The sequence below is a fragment of the Coniophora puteana genome (assembly GCF_000271625.1).
Source record: "Coniophora puteana RWD-64-598 SS2 unplaced genomic scaffold CONPUscaffold_2, whole genome shotgun sequence".
NCBI lineage: Eukaryota > Fungi > Basidiomycota > Agaricomycetes > Boletales > Coniophoraceae > Coniophora > Coniophora puteana.
Genome location: NW_006913054.1, coordinates 722899 through 740454, shown reverse-complemented (window position 1 = coordinate 740454; position 17556 = coordinate 722899). Strand labels below are relative to the sequence as shown.

At 52.3% G+C, this 17556-nt stretch overlaps 6 protein-coding genes across 6 annotated transcripts; 3 read left to right on the top strand and 3 right to left on the bottom strand.

Moving 5' to 3' along the window:
* Positions 1-790: 790 nt before the first annotated feature.
* CONPUDRAFT_162145 (uncharacterized protein) lies at positions 791-1787 on the top strand (the record flags this gene model as incomplete). The annotated part of the gene is made up of 2 exons (XM_007766313.1): positions 791-1051; positions 1107-1787. Exon 2 carries the CDS (start codon positions 1185-1187, stop codon positions 1785-1787), a length of 603 nt encoding a protein of 200 aa, XP_007764503.1. The 5' UTR covers positions 791-1051; positions 1107-1184.
* Positions 1788-3129: 1342 nt separating this feature from the next.
* CONPUDRAFT_149685 (uncharacterized protein) lies at positions 3130-3694 on the bottom strand (the record flags this gene model as incomplete). The annotated part of the gene is made up of 5 exons (XM_007766312.1): positions 3130-3192; positions 3245-3352; positions 3408-3434; positions 3515-3586; positions 3647-3694. 5 exons carry the CDS (start codon positions 3692-3694, stop codon positions 3130-3132), a joined length of 318 nt encoding a protein of 105 aa, XP_007764502.1.
* Positions 3695-3935: 241 nt separating this feature from the next.
* Positions 3936-5560, bottom strand: CONPUDRAFT_149684 (uncharacterized protein; the record flags this gene model as incomplete). The annotated part of the gene is made up of 3 exons (XM_007766311.1): positions 3936-5216; positions 5371-5442; positions 5492-5560. 3 exons carry the CDS (start codon positions 5558-5560, stop codon positions 3936-3938), a joined length of 1422 nt encoding a protein of 473 aa, XP_007764501.1.
* Positions 5561-5754: 194 nt separating this feature from the next.
* CONPUDRAFT_116980 (cell division GTP binding protein) lies at positions 5755-7745 on the top strand. The gene is made up of 7 exons (XM_007766310.1): positions 5755-5820; positions 5892-6021; positions 6263-6391; positions 6501-6582; positions 6632-6887; positions 6947-7042; positions 7094-7745. Exons 2-7 carry the CDS (start codon positions 5901-5903, stop codon positions 7355-7357), a joined length of 948 nt encoding a protein of 315 aa, XP_007764500.1. The 5' UTR covers positions 5755-5820; positions 5892-5900; the 3' UTR covers positions 7358-7745.
* Positions 7746-7783: 38 nt separating this feature from the next.
* On the top strand, positions 7784-14046 carry CONPUDRAFT_79584 (phospholipid-translocating P-type ATPase). The gene is made up of 13 exons (XM_007766051.1): positions 7784-8137; positions 8244-8751; positions 8891-9793; positions 9856-10026; positions 10102-10300; positions 10440-11274; positions 11333-11883; positions 11944-12350; positions 12421-12509; positions 12577-12683; positions 12735-12827; positions 12881-13000; positions 13054-14046. The coding sequence occupies exons 2-13, from the start codon at positions 8330-8332 to the stop codon at positions 13726-13728; spliced, it is 4572 nt and encodes a 1523-aa protein (XP_007764241.1). The 5' UTR covers positions 7784-8137; positions 8244-8329; the 3' UTR covers positions 13729-14046.
* Position 14047: 1 nt separating this feature from the next.
* CONPUDRAFT_79583 (uncharacterized protein) lies at positions 14048-17252 on the bottom strand. Its single transcript, XM_007766050.1, has 10 exons — positions 17063-17252; positions 16859-17015; positions 16733-16802; positions 16107-16681; positions 15815-16048; positions 15428-15756; positions 15266-15369; positions 14908-15208; positions 14685-14849; positions 14048-14625 (listed from the first exon to the last, which is right to left on the bottom strand). The coding sequence occupies exons 1-10, from the start codon at positions 17195-17197 to the stop codon at positions 14116-14118; spliced, it is 2580 nt and encodes an 859-aa protein (XP_007764240.1). The 5' UTR covers positions 17198-17252; the 3' UTR covers positions 14048-14115.
* Positions 17253-17556: the final 304 nt, after the last annotated feature.

Here is a 17556-nt window from a genome sequence, read left to right as displayed (position 1 = left end):
CCTTCAACTTCTGGGACCATGCGGACAGACCTTTCGCGTCTGCCCAGGATACATACTTAGCCAATTCAGACCCGCACCATCGCGTTGAACTAGACCCGGTTGGGCTCTTGACATTGTATCCAGACATCTTTGCAGATTTCTGCTTCCTATCATGACCTTGAGCCTGATCAGGCTCCCGTTTGACGTTCTTATCAAGGTCATGGGCTGGCTTGACGTACAAGATGTATTGCGCATTAGACAGGCATGGTCATCCTACAATCTTGGTGCTTCACATTCCTTGCTAACCGGAACTTACGAGTAGACTTGTAAAACCCTTTATGACGTGAGCTTGGAACGGGCCGTCTGGGATGCGCTCTATAGGACCTGTTCCCATCCGCGTCCACTCGGTCCCTTTCCCTCGCAGTCTCGTAAAACTCTCGAGACAATTCTCACACGTACATCGTCTGTTCACGATGCTATGTTTATCAACGGCGAGCCGACCGCCGCTAAGATACTCAGCCTAGTGACCTACACCTTTTCAGCTCGACTCTGCAGGAGGTGGGCGGTAACCTTTGAGGTCACGCGTCGCTGGGACCGTGTCGTCTGTCTCGATCTCGACACATCAAAGCTCGAACCTTATGCAGAATCCCGCCGACTAGTTATCTGGGAGGTGGACAGGGATGCAGAGCCTGAGGCGGTACACTTCAGGGTACGCTCGGTGGACTGTCTAGAAGTTACGGATTACGATGGCCAAAAACGGACTGTAATCGTGATGGCTCTGCGAGAAACCTTTTACAAGAGGCGGATGTGAGTGTCCCTTCAGGCCTCTAAACATGTCAGAAACCCATCAACTCCAAGTATCGTACTACAAGTCCATCAGGATGATGGTTCTGAACTGGGGCTCCGCTTTCGAAAAGTGTACGATGAAACCTTCACGCAAAGCGCAGACTCAGATGTGTTTTCACACCTCAGCCCAACAGCGCTTGTTGTGCATGTCAGGACTGAACGGGGAGATACGTTCGTATGGGATGTTCGCGCGCTGGATGAAAAACCTGTCTGCATCCCCTCTCTTGTGCGTAATTGGCCCTCGTACTCTCGCTCCTACGTTTTTTATGACAAACGTAAAGGACGAACCGTTTACAGGACAATGCTTTGCCAGTAAAACGCATCTAGTGGCCATTCACAGCACCTCGGTACCACACGCCATGCGCATATACGCCAGGCCTCTTTCGTCTGTCTTCGTGGGGAACGGTCGCGTTAGTGCCTCAATGACCATTGAAAACAGATGTCTCCTCTTCGCCACCATTCTGCGCGACTCGGTCGTCGATCGTGAAACAGGAAACACAGACATTGTCATTATTGGCACACAGTACGAGCCGGTGCACCCACACCAGAGTACGGTCATAGTTGCTCGACTGTCTATCCCGTCTGAAGGCGGACCGGTATCAGACGGCGACTGTGGTACTCTCTCGCTGTCGATCCAGACGCTCAAGCGTTTTGACAAGACCATGAATCTCATCCTCACCCCAGCGTGGAATGGCTCCACGCGAATCGCTTATTGTGACCTTCAATCTGTGTTTGGTGTTTCCCAGGTGATGTACGACGACGAAACGCAAACGGCTAGCATGGTGTCGACTCCAGAGACGTTTGGTGCAAAAATGGGTATCCAGGATCACTTCCGCAATCCGGATATTGTGTTAGAATCGCTTGAGAGCGAGCCGTGGTCGGGAAGGCTAGCGTATACGTACCAGTCACCTGAAGATGATACAGGAGAACAACGCATGCTTTGCGTCCTGGACTTTGTTTAGGTTAACAGTTAAATAAACCAAGTCACACTGGAGATGAAGGCGTCGACAGTCCGTATATTAGCATGTATTAAGCAACGTACCTCAATAAAATGATTCTGGTGTCTATGATATATACAGTAGTTGTGCAAGCCAGGCGTATCCACTACCGATGTAATTCACCAGTAATAGCCCTCCGCAGTGCAATCCCGTTCGTACCAGCTAGTTCTGAGCTCTTGTATCATACGTGTACCTTGAAATAACCAATCATATTCCACAGCCGGAACTCCAAGCTTCTCGCCAATTTCATTTCCAATTGCTTTGTAGCGGTCTATCTGAGATAGGTTTTCGGCATGTTTGGAGGGAGAAGAAGCATATCTGTGGCGACAAAAAGTGGTATTGACAAAGCAAAGATGAGTCAGGCGGCATTTTGAGCGACGCACGAACTGCATGAGGCACCCCTCCACATTTTCCCATAAGGGCATCGTAAGCCCGGTAAGGGAAGGGAAGGTAGCCAGCGTTAGAAGTTTCGTGGTCCTGGCCGACGTTGTTTGAACGTTTGCGGCCGATATGTAAAAGCCGGTCCAAGAACATAGCACGGAGAAGCGTCTAAGTTGGTCATGGGAGAAGTGTGTAGTCCCGTCTGATACTGAACCGTAAAGGACAAAATCAGTGAGTTTGGGGTAACATTTGAGGAATTGTCCTGGATCCACTTCATCTTTACCGTCGTTCAAGTTGAGAACTAGGACTGTCAAGTTAGGTAGGCAGGCCAAGCGAAGGAAGTGTTGAGTCTCTCGGCCGCTCTTTGATCGGATATGAAGGTGCGTCAAGTTGGGTAGCTGAGCGCGTAAAGACAGATAGTTGGTGTCGAAAGAGACTTCGAAGAGTGCAAGTCTTTCCAAGGACTGAAAACGACTGTTGACCCACTCCGATGCTTGGCCGTACTGAAGTTCGCCGTAGTGTGATCTGATGGACGAAACGGGGTATATATCTAGTCCCTTGCACTTTTTCTCGAAGTCTACCAAGTACCCTCTCTTGCACTTTCGCATGAAATTCTCCGTTTGTTTGCCTGCGGGGAATCCAACGACGAGGAATGCAGGGAGAGATGCAGTACGTGATAGCATCTCGAGCTGGCCTTGTATCCCTTTTGAAAGGGCGTCTCGTGATGCTGAGAAGTGTATTGTGTTCCACAGCCGGGGCAAGTTCAAAGCAATGGTCCGCCATCGTCTGCAAACGTGCGCTACATTGAACGAGATCTGGAAACCCTGGCGAATGCTTGTATAAGATCCGTATTGACTGCCAAAGGAAGGTTTTTGGTGACCTAGGTAGCAGGGTCGTGCCAGGTCGAATATACTGGCTAGGATTTCTACGGGGAGGCGTCCAACAGCCGACACGAATCGTTTGCAGGAGTGTACGGATGGTTCCAGGTCTTTCTTGAGTTTGGTCAATGTCGTGATGGCATGATTGAGTTCGTCTATCACGGGTGATGCCTCTGACAGGAAACGAAGCGCCTCAGCGTTTTCCTCTGAGGTGAACGCGCTGTGGTTGGTTTGTTCGAACGATGCCAGCGTGTTGGACTTGATTATATCCTGGCGACAATGCGGAAGTGAGAGTCTGTGCAGACGGGAAGTCAAAAGCTCGCACGTTGACCTTGCCTCCGACCTGCACAAGCTACGCACAAGGGGTAGCAATGCATGACCTTAGTTAGAAAAAACCATGACTTAGCTCGTATGCTTGTTAATTCCACTTACAACGTTAGCAAGCTCTTGTAGTGACTTCGAAGGCATCCCATTCTCATTGGATGACGGGGGAAGCTCGGAAGCCTACAAATCGTGAGATGAGAGGCACTCCAGTAAATGCATCGTACGGATGCGTAGACTTACGCCGTTCATGGCAGACCTGGCCTTGAGACCGGGGGCTGACGCGGCCATAGTTCACATTAACGGTCGTGCACGTTTCAATTCCAAAGGCGCGACGCGACGCGACGATCGAAAGTCAGCCAAGACCCCGAGAGCTCAAGCAGGCCCCCGGGCCACCCAATGGATTCTGTTCATGTGTTGCCGTTTCCTAATTGGCAGCTATGCTATTATATAACGGTATAGCGAGCATTTTTGTTGGGTTCCGTACGACTGTCACTACTACTACTTTGTGTGTATCATATCATATGAGACATCAGCTCTGCGCATACCATCTAGTTTTCAAATCAAGCATCATCTGCGTATTGAGCCAGGAACCGTAGTATTCCACTAGAGGGACAGAGAACGTTTTGCCAATCTGGTTTCCGAGGGCCATGGGCTCAGCTTGGTGAGTCACCAGTTTCGGGAAGCGAAATAATATGTTGATACACGTAAGTCGCCTGAGCGGGACTGTCGACCGGAGTAAGAATTCAGTCAGGGGCGCTTCTGTTATGTCGTTGATGTATGTCCCAAGTTCCTTGAGAGAGGGAAGAGTCGCCGCTTCTAGAAAGCTTCCTAGGGCTTTGTCGTCAGAAATGAGCAGACGTTCGAGTTTTTCGTGGTAGAAAGGGTCGGCTTTGATCGAGCCGCTGAAGTACAAGTCCGTGAGGTTGGGGTAGAAATCAAGGTCCAGACGGATTTCTCCGACTAAGTGGAGAATGAGAACCCTCAGGTCAGGCATGGGAGACATGCCGAAGAATGCGCTAGTAATTGGACCTCCTTTTGTTTGCAGATGAAGGTGGGTCAAGTTCACCCACGTAGTGTGTTCGATCGCAGGTTCAGAGAGAAGGACGTCAGAAAGTGTCAGTTTTTCAAGTTGTTTGAAGCCAATCAGCACAGGCCATATACTGGCATAGTCAGCGATATGATTAGGATGGTTCTTGTTCTCTTGGACGGTGTAGACGTCTAACCCTTTGCATTTCTTCTGGAACGTCCGTAGAAGCTCCTTGTTATCGCACCGCTGTAGAAAGCGGACATGTGCTGCAGGAAGGCCGATTACCAGGTATGGCGACACAGAGGCCGTCCTTGAGAGGATCTCCAGCTGCGCATATAGCCGCTCGGTGGCGATGTCCTTCGCCCCGATGAGATGGATAGTGTTCCACAGCCTTGGAGTGTTCAGAGCTATGTTTCGCCAGTGTTTGCAGATCTGCGCTACGTTGAAGGAGGCGTGGACAATATTTCGAGCGGTTTTGTGTGCGGAATGCTCAATACCGAGGTACTGAGTGCGCGATAGCAGAAAGATATCCGTTAGAATTTCCGCGGGTAGACGGCCAACAGCGGAGATCGATCTCTTGTAGGTGTCGGAGAAGATACCAAGCGACTTCTGAAGATAGCCCAGCGCAGCTATCACATCGCCGAGTTCCTGTCTCATTAGAGAGGCACTGGATATAGCACGACGGATGTCGGCGGTTTCTTCTGCGTTAGGAATAGTGGCAAAGCAGTTTGTGGCCTGGAATGAAGCGAGTGTGCTTTCTCGGATGATATGCTGCCCAAAGAGCTAAGTCAAACACACGAGAGTATGGTTTTGAGTTAGCCTTACGTCGACTTTCCTTTTAATTGACGAAAGCTAAAGGAGATCATTAGCAAGGTTGGGAACCACTGGTCTGGAAACAGCCCCAGGACGTTGAATCTGTCGCAGTCATCAGACGCACAGATTCATTGAGCTCTTTGAATGCCTCTAGAGGTTGAGCGTCGTCTTTCAAGAGATCGGGAACAATACAAGCCTGCATACAATCAGAAGATGCTCGTGTAAGCACGGCGAGGTGTAAGTACGTTGTTTTGGGTCGACGCAGCCCCGCCTCTTTTAGCGCGGTTATTGGAAGAAGATGAAGCAAGAGACATTGCAGTAAATCGAGGCTTTGCTGAGAATCTTTGATGATAGGGAAAAAAACTGTTTCGACGAGAAGGAGAAACCCAGAAGAGTGGTGCCACCGCTGGACCCCGTACCACGTTTCGCGTCGCCCCAGCCGAGACCCCGGAAAGGACAAATTTCCCGCCACACGAACGGGTTCTGTTCGTTTGTTGCCGTTTCCTGCACGACACGCTCCCCTTCGCTTGACCCAACCTCCAGCAACACTCCTTCCCCCCTCTCGCCCCCCAAGGTACTTGCCTCCTCTCGTTCCCCTTCGCACTATTGCCCCTGTTCTCGCTCACACCCGAACGCCTGTGTTAGAAAGAAGCCATGGCCTCGCCGACTGTCGAAGAGATCCGCGCGACGACGTACGTCGGGTTCGACTCTATCACGCAGCAGATCGAGCATAAGCTCTTGAAGCGCGGGTTCCAGTTCAACGTCATTGTTGTCGGTGCGTTTTCAACCCTCTCCACTCTCTCTGCCGCTGGGCGCCAGACCGAAGAGCTCGTGGGCTGACGCGTTTCTACCCTTCTCGGTTGCTGCTCGTTGTGTCTGGTCTTGTCGCTCTACAACTCTGTTATTTCCAAACGTTCTCCTGGACTATTAACGATTTCGCTTGTCATGTGCTGCTCTATGGAAAACCTTGTGGCGCCAATTGTGAATGATTCGTAACCCCGCGCCAAACTCAACAGGCCAGACTGGTCTTGGCAAGTCGACGCTCATCAACACTATCTTCGCGTCGCACCTTATCGACTCGAAGGGCCGTCTCGAGGCGGACGACCCGGTGCGCCAGACGACGGAGATTCAGGCTGCTTCGCATGGTATGTATTGCTCGTACGTTTTATTAGGCTTTTGCGCTTTCTTTGGCCATTGCACTTTTGCCTTTGTCTGCGTGACGACATGATGCTGATGCTGATGCTGGTACCTTAGTTATTGTTGAGAACGGCGTCAAGCTGCGCCTGAACATTGTCGACACCCCCGGGTACGGCGACCAGGTCAACAACGAGAACTGGTAGGTCGACGATTACTTATACTCGGGAAATGATTCTGACCACTGCTAGCTGGGACCCTATTGTGAAGTACATCAAGGACCAACACAGCGCGTACCTCCGCAAGGAGCTCACTGCCATGCGCGACCGCTACATCCAGGACACGCGCATCCACTGCTGCCTGTACTTCATCAACCCGACGGGCCATTCGCTCCGCGCCATTGATGTGATTGTCATGAAGAAGCTGAGCGAAGTTGTCAACGTCGTTCCCGTTATCGCGAAGTCGGACAGTCTGACGCTCGAGGAGCGCGAGGCTTTCAAGCAGAAGGTATGTTGAATAAAATTCACGTGCTAGAAAAGGACATTTGCTGACACAGAGCTTTGCAGATTCGCGCGGAGCTGGTGTACCACAACATCCGCCTGTACCCCTTTGACACGGACGAAAACGATGATGAGGAGATTCAGCTGAACGAGTCGATCCGGGTGAGTCTTTTGATAACCGCAAAGGGAAACAATTGTTGATAGATATCACAGAGCATGATTCCCTTTGCCGTCGTCGGCTCGGAGTCGAGCGTCGTCATCAACGGACAGTCGGTGCGCGCACGGAAGAACCGCTGGGGCGTGGTGAACGTTGAGGACGAGAGCCACTGCGAGTTTGTGCACCTGCGCAACTTCCTGACGCGGACGCACCTGCAGGACCTGATTGAGACGACGGCGCAGATCCACTACGAGGCGTTCCGGTCAAAGCAGCTCCTCGCGCTCAAGGAGGGCGTTCAGCGTCCGGCGAACCAACAGTAGGCGCCTATCGTCGTCGCCCTGTGACAATGATTGGTCGCGTTGGCACCTGTCTCGTGATGCGTGTTGGACCGCGCGAGATGCGAAGCCGGCGGGGACGTGTGTGCAGTGCAGCTTCGAAGCTGTGAGCGGAGTAAAACAGGACGCCTCTTTTCTTTTTTCGTTATTGGATATACCCACCCATCCCCACCATCTCACATGGAGGAGCTTCTGAATGTCTTCTGAGATGCTCAGATTCCCCATGATCCATTCAGTCTTGTTCGTTCGCTTTTCTGTTGCGTTTTTGGATTGATAATCGTGGTACCCGTCACTCTCACTCTCGTTTTCTATAATTTCTGTTTCTTTTTCAAAATATAGTTTTAGAACATTGACTAGTTAACGCGCTACAGCCATTTTTGTGTCCATCTGTCTGAGTGTATGGCGGTTCATGGGGATCCTCGTGGTGAGGTGATTGGTTGACTGTTATGTCGACGTCTGTGGGTTCATCATGAGGTGTCGATGGATGCGCAGCTGCGGGTACTTCGGGAATGCCGGGGGAGAGGGTGGGAATGGCTTGGCCCTGAATGTGAGATGACCCTTATGAGTAATCGCCCCTTATTTTAGTGCATCCGTCGGATAGACTCTCCGCGAGCCGCACACAAGACGTAAGCCGAGCCCACTCAGCCGAGACAAGTTGAACATGGAAATGTCCGTAGTTTGGGCTGTCCTCTGGAGACGCAGGAATGGATTGTCCGTTGCATGGCAGCGAATGCGATATGATGAGAGGAATGTGCGTTTGTGTGTCTGTGGATTGGAGTTTTGACCGAGGAGGGCGTGAGAGGAGGCATGACGGCAGTGCCCAGGAGTCAGCAGGATCAGTCATTACGGACACATACATACTCGTACTAACCCGCGCCCTGATCACATCTTCCTCCTTCCCTCCCTCCACCCAGCTCTGGTTCATCTTCCCCCGCAGCTCACAGTCCCCGGACTACCATGGGGCATCCCGACCCTCAGCTGCCAGACCACGCCCACAACAACTCGGCTGTTCCGGTCAATGGCTCCTCCACCACGAATACAGGCGCCGCAGGAGCAGGAGCACCAACGGGCGTAAAGGGAAAAGGAAAGGGCGGCAGGGGTGGCAGGGGCATCGTCAAGGGCTCGGCGAGCAAGAAGCCCGCATGGCTCGCCTGGCTCTCCAATTTCGGCGTCGAGTCCCTGTTTTCTGGCAAGCGCACGCCGGGCGTGCCCCGCACGGTCTACTGCAACCAGGACCTGCCCCCGGAGTACTACGACCACAAAGGACGGCCACACAAGGAGTACGTGTACACGCCGAACCAGGTTATCACGTCCAAGTACACGATTATCACGTTCTTGCCGAGGAACTTGCTTGAGCAGTTCCGGAGGGTTGCTAATGTGTGAGTGTCTAATGTTTTGTTTCTTGGTCAAGTGGCCAAAACAGAGACGTGGTTTTCATTTCTGGGTATGATCGAAGAGTTTTGAATATTACTATGAATCTGGAAATACTTGTGACGTCGTGCTAATTACCCCCGACAGCTTCTTCGCCGCCATCGCCATTCTCCAGTTTTTCCCCGAATTCTCCACCATTTCTCCTGGACTTGTTCTCCTCCCACTCATCATCGTCCTCGCCATCACCGCCGTCAAGGATGGGTACGAAGACATCAAGCGGCACCAGTCCGACAAGAAGGTCAACCACACCCCCGTGCAAGTTCTCTCTGGCGGCGCCTGGGTCAACCCGAACCACACCGGCGCAAAGTCCAAGACATTCGTTCGCGGTATTGTTCCCTCGCGGAATAAGAAACGTAAGGATGTCGAGGATGAGGAACAGGATCCCAGCGCACTGGAAGCGGGCATGAGCCGGACGAACACCAACACCAACATAGATATAGCTGAGGTCACCCCAAAAGCCGAGCGTCGGCGCAGCCTCGCCTCCGTTTTCGGCGGCGAGTCGAAGAAAGGCGCTCCGTATTGGAAGAATAGCCTTTGGGAGGACGTCCGTGTGGGTGACTTCGTGCGCATACTGGAAGACGAGCCCATACCAGCGGACATGCTTCTATGCGCGACATCTGAAGAGGAGAACGTCGCGTTCGTGGAGACGAAGAACCTCGATGGCGAGACGAATCTCAAGTCGCGCAACGCGTGCTCCGCGCTGACGGACCTCAGCAGCGCTGCTGCGTGTGCGGACAGGCGGAACGAGTTCGCGGTCGAGCTGGATCGTCCGGATATCAACATGTACAAGCTCAACGGGGCCGTGGTGCGCGACGGGGCCAGGGCGGCTGTCGATCTGCAGACGGTGTTGTTGAGAGGGACGGTGCTGCGGAATACGAAGTGGGCGATCGGGGTTGTGCTGTTTACGGGCGTGGATACGAAGATGGTGCTCAACTCGGGCGGGACGCCAAGTAAGCGGAGTCGGGTGGAGAGGCAGATGAACCCTCAGGTGTACGCTTTAAACTTTCATATTTATATATTCCGTGTCGTGCTCACATAGTTTGGTTTTATAGGCTCTTGAACTTGGGTCTCCTCGCGCTCATGGCTGTCGCCTGCGCCATCGCGGATTCGTCGATCGAGAAGGTCCAGTATCCCGAGGGCGCACCATGGCTCTACAACGACGATGTATCCGACGACAACCCGCGCGTGAACGGCATCATCACCTTTGCGTTCGCGCTCATCACGTACGTTAGGCCGTCGCTATCTCTCGTCTCGCCTTTCAGATACTGACATCACGATGTGATGCTGATGTGATGCAGGTTCCAAAATATTGTGCCCATCTCGCTCTACATCTCCATCGAGGGGGTCAAGACGTGCCAGGCGCTGTTCATCTACTTCGACTATGATATGTATTATCAGAAGACGGGCCAGGCAACGCTTGCGAGGAGTTATAACTTGTCGGATGATCTTGGGCAGATCGAGTACATCTTCTCGGATAAGACGGGGACGTTGACACAGGTTCGTTCCTTGCTTCTGATTTCTTACATCCTCGGCCGCCCGTAGTGCCATGGCTATTCTTGTCCATCTGTATTTCATTTTCATCATCGTGGCTATTTTATTTGCACGCAAATGCTAACCTTCGGCCGAAATCCCACAGAACTGCATGGTGTTCCGGCAATGTTCGGTCGGCGGTGTAGCCTACCGGGGAGACCCCGAAGACGAGAAGGAGGACTACGAAGACTCGGACGTGCTCGTCAAGAAGGGCGCGCCGGAAAAACCCAAGGACATGCGGCCCTCGTCTTCCGACTCGACAGCAGCATCTACCTCGGCCTCGGGCAACGGCGGCGTTCGGCACCACGAAGGGCAGGGCGACGTGCCCGACCCGCTCGCGGCGACGGACGTGAAGCTCTCTGCGGGCGTGCTGAAGCGGTTCAAGGACGCGAACCTGGCGCAGGACCTCGAGGCGTCGGCCAACGCGGAGCCGGGCACGGAGAGCGCGGCGCACGCGCGCGCGCTCAACGGGTTCTTCACTGTGCTCGCGCTGTGCCATACGGTGATCGCGGCGATCGACGGGCAGACGGGCGCGCTCGAGTATAAGGCGCAAAGCCCGGACGAGGCGGCGCTGGTGCAGGCGGCGGCGGACGTGGGGTTTGTGTTCCGCGGGCGCGATCGCGAGATTTTGTTTCTGCAGACGCCATTTTCGCCCGAGGTGGAGCGGTATGAGCTGTTGAATATTTTGGAGTTTACGAGCGCAAGAAAGCGGATGAGCGTTGTTGTGAGGAAGTTGCCGTCGTCCTCGGAGGGGCAGGTGGGCGAAGAGGAGCAGGAGAGCGCGGGGAAACTGTTTTTGCTTACCAAGGGCGCGGATAACGTTGTGTTTGAGAGGTTGAAGGCGGGCGCGGATGAGATGAATAAGACAACGGAGGGGCATTTGGACGAGTTTGCGAATTCGGGGCTGAGGACGCTTACGTTGGCGTACAAGGTTATACCTGGTGCGTATATTTCTCTCCCTGGCTATCACATCTTTTTCGTGCTAATCTTATTCCGCAGAGGACGAATACGAGGTATGGAGCGAACAGTACCACGATGCTCTTACGGCTCTGGACGATCGCGAGGAAAAGGTCGAAGCTACTTGTGACCTCATCGAGCGTGACCTGCGCTTGCTGGGTGCGACGGCGATCGAGGACAAGCTCCAGGACGGTGTGCCGGAGACAATCGCGGATCTGAAGGCGGCGGGCATCAAGGTGTGGGTCGCGACGGGCGACAAGCTCGAGACCGCTATTGCGATCGGCTACAGCACGAACCTCATCGCGCACGACTCGAATATCATCATCATCCGCGGCGGCAGCGACGAGGGCCGACCGGTCTTCCAGCAGATGGTGCAGGCCGTCGAGGACTATTTCCCGGAGAGCGGTATTCTCGAGGATGAGGACCTTATGAGCTTTGGCAGCAACGAGCCCAAGGAGCCGGCGGATGCGCTGGATTCGAGGCCTGTGCCGATGCGCAGGCTGAGTATGGGTGTCGCGTCTGTGGTTGGGGAGGGCAATGGCGACCGTCCGGGTGGATATGTTTTGGTTATTGATGGTACGGCTCTGAACCAGGTTCGTTTTCACACCATCTCTGCTGGTATGTTGTTTTGCTAATATGGTTATTATTTCCAGGCGCTCGCAGATCAACAACATCGCGACTTGCTCCTAAACCTGGCTATGGAATGCGAAGGTGTCATCTGCTGTCGCGTCTCCCCACTGCAAAAAGCGCTCGTGGTCCGGCTCGTCAAGGACGGCCTCGGCGTGATGACGCTCGCGATCGGCGACGGCGCCAACGACGTGAGCATGATCCAGGCCGCGGACGTCGGCGTCGGTATTTCCGGCGAGGAGGGTCTGCAGGCCGTCAACTCGGCCGACTACGCGATCGCGCAGTTCCGGTTCCTGAAGCGGTTGTTGCTCGTGCACGGGCACTGGTCGTACGCGCGCAACGGGACGATGATCATCAATTTCTTTTATAAGAACATTCTTTGCATTGGTGTGCTGTGGTGGTTCCAGATTTATTGCGGGTGGACTTCGGCATAGTATGTGTTCTTTTCTGTTCTTTGATTGTGGATGGAACGGAGCTGACGTTGTTTTTGTGCGTGCGTGTAGTGCGTTCGATTATACGTATCTGCTCTTTTGGAATTCGTTCTGGACCATCGCGCCTGTGCTTGGGATCGGTCTTTTCGATCGTATCGTTGGTCAGTAATTTATTTGTCTTATAGGTTTGCTTGTTTTGCTTGTTTGCTAACGACAAAACTGTTGCAGATGCTGACGTCCTGATGGCGTTCCCTGAGCTCTACCGGTTTGGTAGAGAGCGCACCTGGTTTTCATTGAAGCAGTTCGGGATTTACATATTCGATGCTGTCGTACAGGTGAGTTTTAACCTGGTTGATGTGTGATCAAGCTGACGTATATATTATCAGTCGGTCGTGATATTTTTCCTGATGACATACACGTACATGACCACCACTGCGCGATCTGATGGATACGATGTCGCCCAGTATGAGTACACAACTGTAAGGATTTATTCCCAGAGTTCTTGATCTAGAGGCTTACTAACTTTTATTAGACCATGGTTTTCGCCGCTGTCACGACTGCGTGTCTGTTCAATGGTTTGAACACGAATGTGTGGACCGGTTGGGTCTTCTTTGCGGTCTTCATTGGTATCTTATTGTTGTGGTTGTTCACGGTAAGCTAGTGTCTGCATCCGACACCATCGTTGTTGATCTCGTGCACGTTTAGCTGGTGTACAACTCAATCAGCCCGGGTTGGTTCATTACCGACGTTTTCGGCAACAACCACTTCCTCTTCCGATCGGCGTACTTCTGGCTCGCTCAGCCGTTGATCGTCCTGCTCTGCCTGCTTCCCCGTTGGCTCTACCGCGCCGTCCAACTCGGCTATGATCCTGGAGACCTTGAGACCCTGCGTTATCTCAAGCGCATGAACCCCAACCTTGACCTCGCATCGTTACGCGAACAGGATCGCGCTGGTCTCTTCCGAACGTCGACCTGGGAGCCGCGCCGATCCACATCGCGAGCATCAAGACGCATGTCGTCGAGATTGTCTCGTCCAGTATCGATCCGCTCGCGTCAGTCGTACATCGAAGGCGGCGATAACATGTCAATACGAAGTCGCAGTCGGACGCCCATAGACCCCCGACGCGCGAGCCGGGTAGACATGGCTACCGGCGCGACGTCGGTACATCGCGGGTTCGACTTCTCGACTGAGGAGGGCGGCGTCGCGATACAGCGGATCCAGAGCAATCTCTCCGAGAAGCGGGCGAGCAGTCGACATCTGCCGCTGCCGAAGTCGAAGCTGGGCAGTTCACTGTCGAAACGCAAGGTTTCGCTGAAGATGCTGCCCTCGTTGAGACGCAAAAAGCCTTCAACGGCAACGACGGGGAGCATAGACGAATAGTCGTCGTATCAGCAGCATTTAGATTTCCCTTCTATTTTCCTTCCTCCCTTTCTGATGCGTAGAAGTTTTTTCCCTCCGCACATGTCCCCCTGCTTTTCTCGCATTCGCGTTTCGACCCGCAGCATACCATCATCCCTCACGACACCGATGTACCGTTTAACCCACTGTATTCTTTCCCTCCCATCCCGTTACCCGTCAGCTAGCAAGCACCCACTATTTATCCCTCGTGTTATTGGGTTTGTTCAGGCAAACAACTCGTTGGATCTCATGGACATAAATAACTTCTAAATATCTTACTGATTTTACAACCTTAACTCCTCTTATTTACTACTTAAACTACAGGGTATGCGTAGGGTTACACATTGCTGTGGAAAAACGAGTAGTTGACTATATGGAAGAATCCAATCGAGCCCGTTTACTTGAATGACTCGGGCTAAGGATAACAACGCCGTCGAATGCGTGTTTCCGTTTGCTGCCGGATGAGGGTGTAGATGGAGTGGGAACAATGATAGGTGTTGGAGGATCCAACTCGTCGAAAGTTCGCGACTTTGAGGGTGAAGAGGTGCTGAGAGTCCCGAGGCCCAGATTTCCGCGCGTTTCAAGAGGCTGTCGTGGGGCGTTCTTGCCAGGATTTTGTGCGACTACCGGAGGTGGAAGTTCGTCTCCCAGCAGATCGAGTTCGGGCTCGTTCTCAGATTCGATAAGAGCCTGCATGGCGTCGTCGACTTCTTCCTCTGAGTCCATTGGTTCCTTCTGTCCCTTCTTTCCCTTTCCCTTTCCTGCTCCCTTCTTTTGCACCTTTGGCCGACCTTTCTTCTTCGGCGGGTCGGCGTCATGCTCAGCTACGTGACACACTTCAACGTCGGCGGATGCTCTGGCGAGAAGGTCTATCCAAAGCTGAAGAAAACAAGGCGTAAGAAATAATTTGAGATAACTAAAGCAATGTTGATTCTCACCTTCTGGCTCTCCGACAGCTGGTCACCCGGTCCCTTCACCTCGACAAACTTGCATTTTCCTTGCGAAGCGTTCCAGAGCAGGAGATCGGGGCCTCCTGAGCATCGGCCACCGTAGTCTTCGCAGAGGATTCTGCATATGATGGAGAGCGTTGAACCACCAAGGCACTATCGAGGCAACGAGATTATGTATAGTGTAAACTAAATGAGAGAGACGTCTACTTACAGTAACGATATCCTGCATATCTTGGGCACTAAAGAGATCCCACTTCACACCGACGCACCATGTTTTGCGTTCTCGCTCAGCCGCGTCGACTCTAGCCACTATTTCAGGTCCTTCTCCCTTCTTAATTTCAGATAGACGTGTCTCGATGAGTCCACGGCGAGAGTGGTAGAAAGTATCGTCTGCTATGTCAAGCGGGGCGGACTGATACGGTGTCTCGAATGCACCCGGGATGGGGGCAAATATGATGTCCCAGAAAAGGAGACCAAATAACATAAGCAGGGAGGAAGTTTCGCAGTGCACACTAAAATCAGGGTATACTTTTAAGCATGATATTTGGGCAGGGAACTTGAGTACGCACCCTTTAAACCCCTCTTTCTCGTACTGCTGAAGAGCGAAGTTCTCGACGTTAATTCCATCGCTGTCTCGGCCCAGCCAGATAGATTTGCCCTTCGTTTCGTCTGTCTGTTCAGGATAATTAGATTTAAAAAAAACCACGTCTTGTCACCCAAATCCTACGTACGTAGTCCACCGCCTTGCCTTTACCCTTGCCAGTAAACGTCTCAACTTTAGGTTCATCATCTTTAACAGCGACCTTCTCTGCTGAATTGCCCTTGATTGGCGACGCAAATAGTTTCATTAAACTACCGTTCTTCTTTGGCGAGGCATCCTTGATTTGACGTCCCATGCGATCGAGGTGCAGACTTGCTGCACGATGTCGGAGACGTATGCCCATAAAGGTAACTTTTACTGGCTCCCTGAGACCTCCTTCGCAGGTATGGCGATCTTCACGGGGGACCTTAAGTTTCTTCTCCAGGGTCGTCGTCCGCTTGTCAAGCTTGGGGCGGTAAACTAACAGATAATTTTGAATTAATCAATCAACTCTTGAGCAAGAAGAGACTATGCGTACCGATGTGTGTGTACGGATCTTGTAATGCTTCGATGCTGGCTTTAAGTGCTTTCCCGAACTCCCTCTTGTGCGTGTTCAGGATGATGCACTTGCGCTCATGCCATTGGCCACGTCGCCCACGTCGCCACTTGTTTTGCACAAGTAATGAATCCAGTATTTCCAGCTCTTTGTCCAGGTCGTCGAGCTTGCCATAAGCTTCGGCAACCTTATGAACGATACGGGCAAAAACGTGCCCTATTGGAAATTTACTGAAGATGAGTCTGTTATCACGAGGGAGACGAAGTATCCTTACCAGCTTTGAATCGCAACAATCCAAGATTGGACTCCTCTTCTCCCTCGGCACCCTCTTCCGTCTTGACCTTTACAACGTTTGCCCATTTGTCCAAGACGTTATATTGTTGAGCAAGGTTTAGGACATATCGAGCGCGTCTTTGGGTCATAGTCTCCTCGGTGGACTTGATCGGAGCGTTACCCTCTTCACCATCATCTTGCTGCTTCGGAGTATGTAGGGTCTTTGGCGTTTTCATCTTCGACTTGGGCGTAATCAACGGGCTGGACACACTTCCTCCTTTCGCAGGCGTAACGGGAGTGACAAACCGCATATTGAGATTACTAACGTCTGGTGTTACACTGGCAGCCGACCGGTATTGATCGTTCGCGGGAAACGTCGCAGATCCATCGAGCGCTGCATCTATTTCGGCTTCCAGGTAGACCGCCTCTTCAAATGCAAGCAGATCTCCGCGCGTCTTCCAGATATCTTTCGAGCGCTTGCACATATCAGAGGTGACAGCGTAATTACGCTTGGAGAATTTGGCGAGGAGGGCTGGTGTGAGGAGGTCCGGTGTTGACCGGTAGGTGACGTGAGTCCTGAAAAAGGATAAGCCTGGGGCCAGCAATGGATGAGAATAGAGGACGTACATTCTGAAGTAGATTAAATGAATGCGACGAACGACAAGCATGAACGCTTCATTTACTCTAACGCAGCGACCTAGCTTTGTTATGAGTATGATTATGAAACAAGAACATATCGACACCGTGACTCACCAAGCATGTTCAGAGCCCTGGCCCTCAGCCTAGCCTTTAACGTTTCGTGTGATTTACCAAACGAAAGAGTTGTTTGGCGCAAACGTGAAGCAGATGTTGAACTAGCTGTATGGCAGCCATCAACAAGGGAAAGAAGCGAGGATACGATATCATTTTTCTACTACCTATCAGAAGAAGACCTTGCATAATATAAATCTTCCATACCTTATTTTGAGTTTGGACCTTAAACTCTTTGGCGAGTCGACCTAGCTCCTCCTTCTTCAAGCATTCTAGTAGCTCGCGAAGTTCCATCTTCGTTTGATCCTCGGCTAGCACAAGGTTTGTCCAGCCATCTTCCATCTTCACCGAGGACGGCCCAGCCTGAGGTTCAGACTTAGGCTTGGACTCTGTGGAAGATACTTGTTCGTCGGCATGTGGGGTGAGGTCTATAATCTCTACATTGTCCTCCTTTTTGACCGGTCTGGGTGTCGCTGGTGGTTGGTAATATGCTGGGTTACATATCTCGTCGATCGAACGAGTAATCTCGCTTCGATAGCCGAGGTCTTTCTCGTACTTGAGTGAGTCTAGTCTGTGCCAGGCGTTGGCTTTGCGTAGCGTGAGCTTGACAAGAAGAAACTTTGTATTATCTGAGAGACGGAGAAGTTTCGATGAAGCATGGCTCATACACGTACATAAGAAGGCACGTACCTGATAGACCG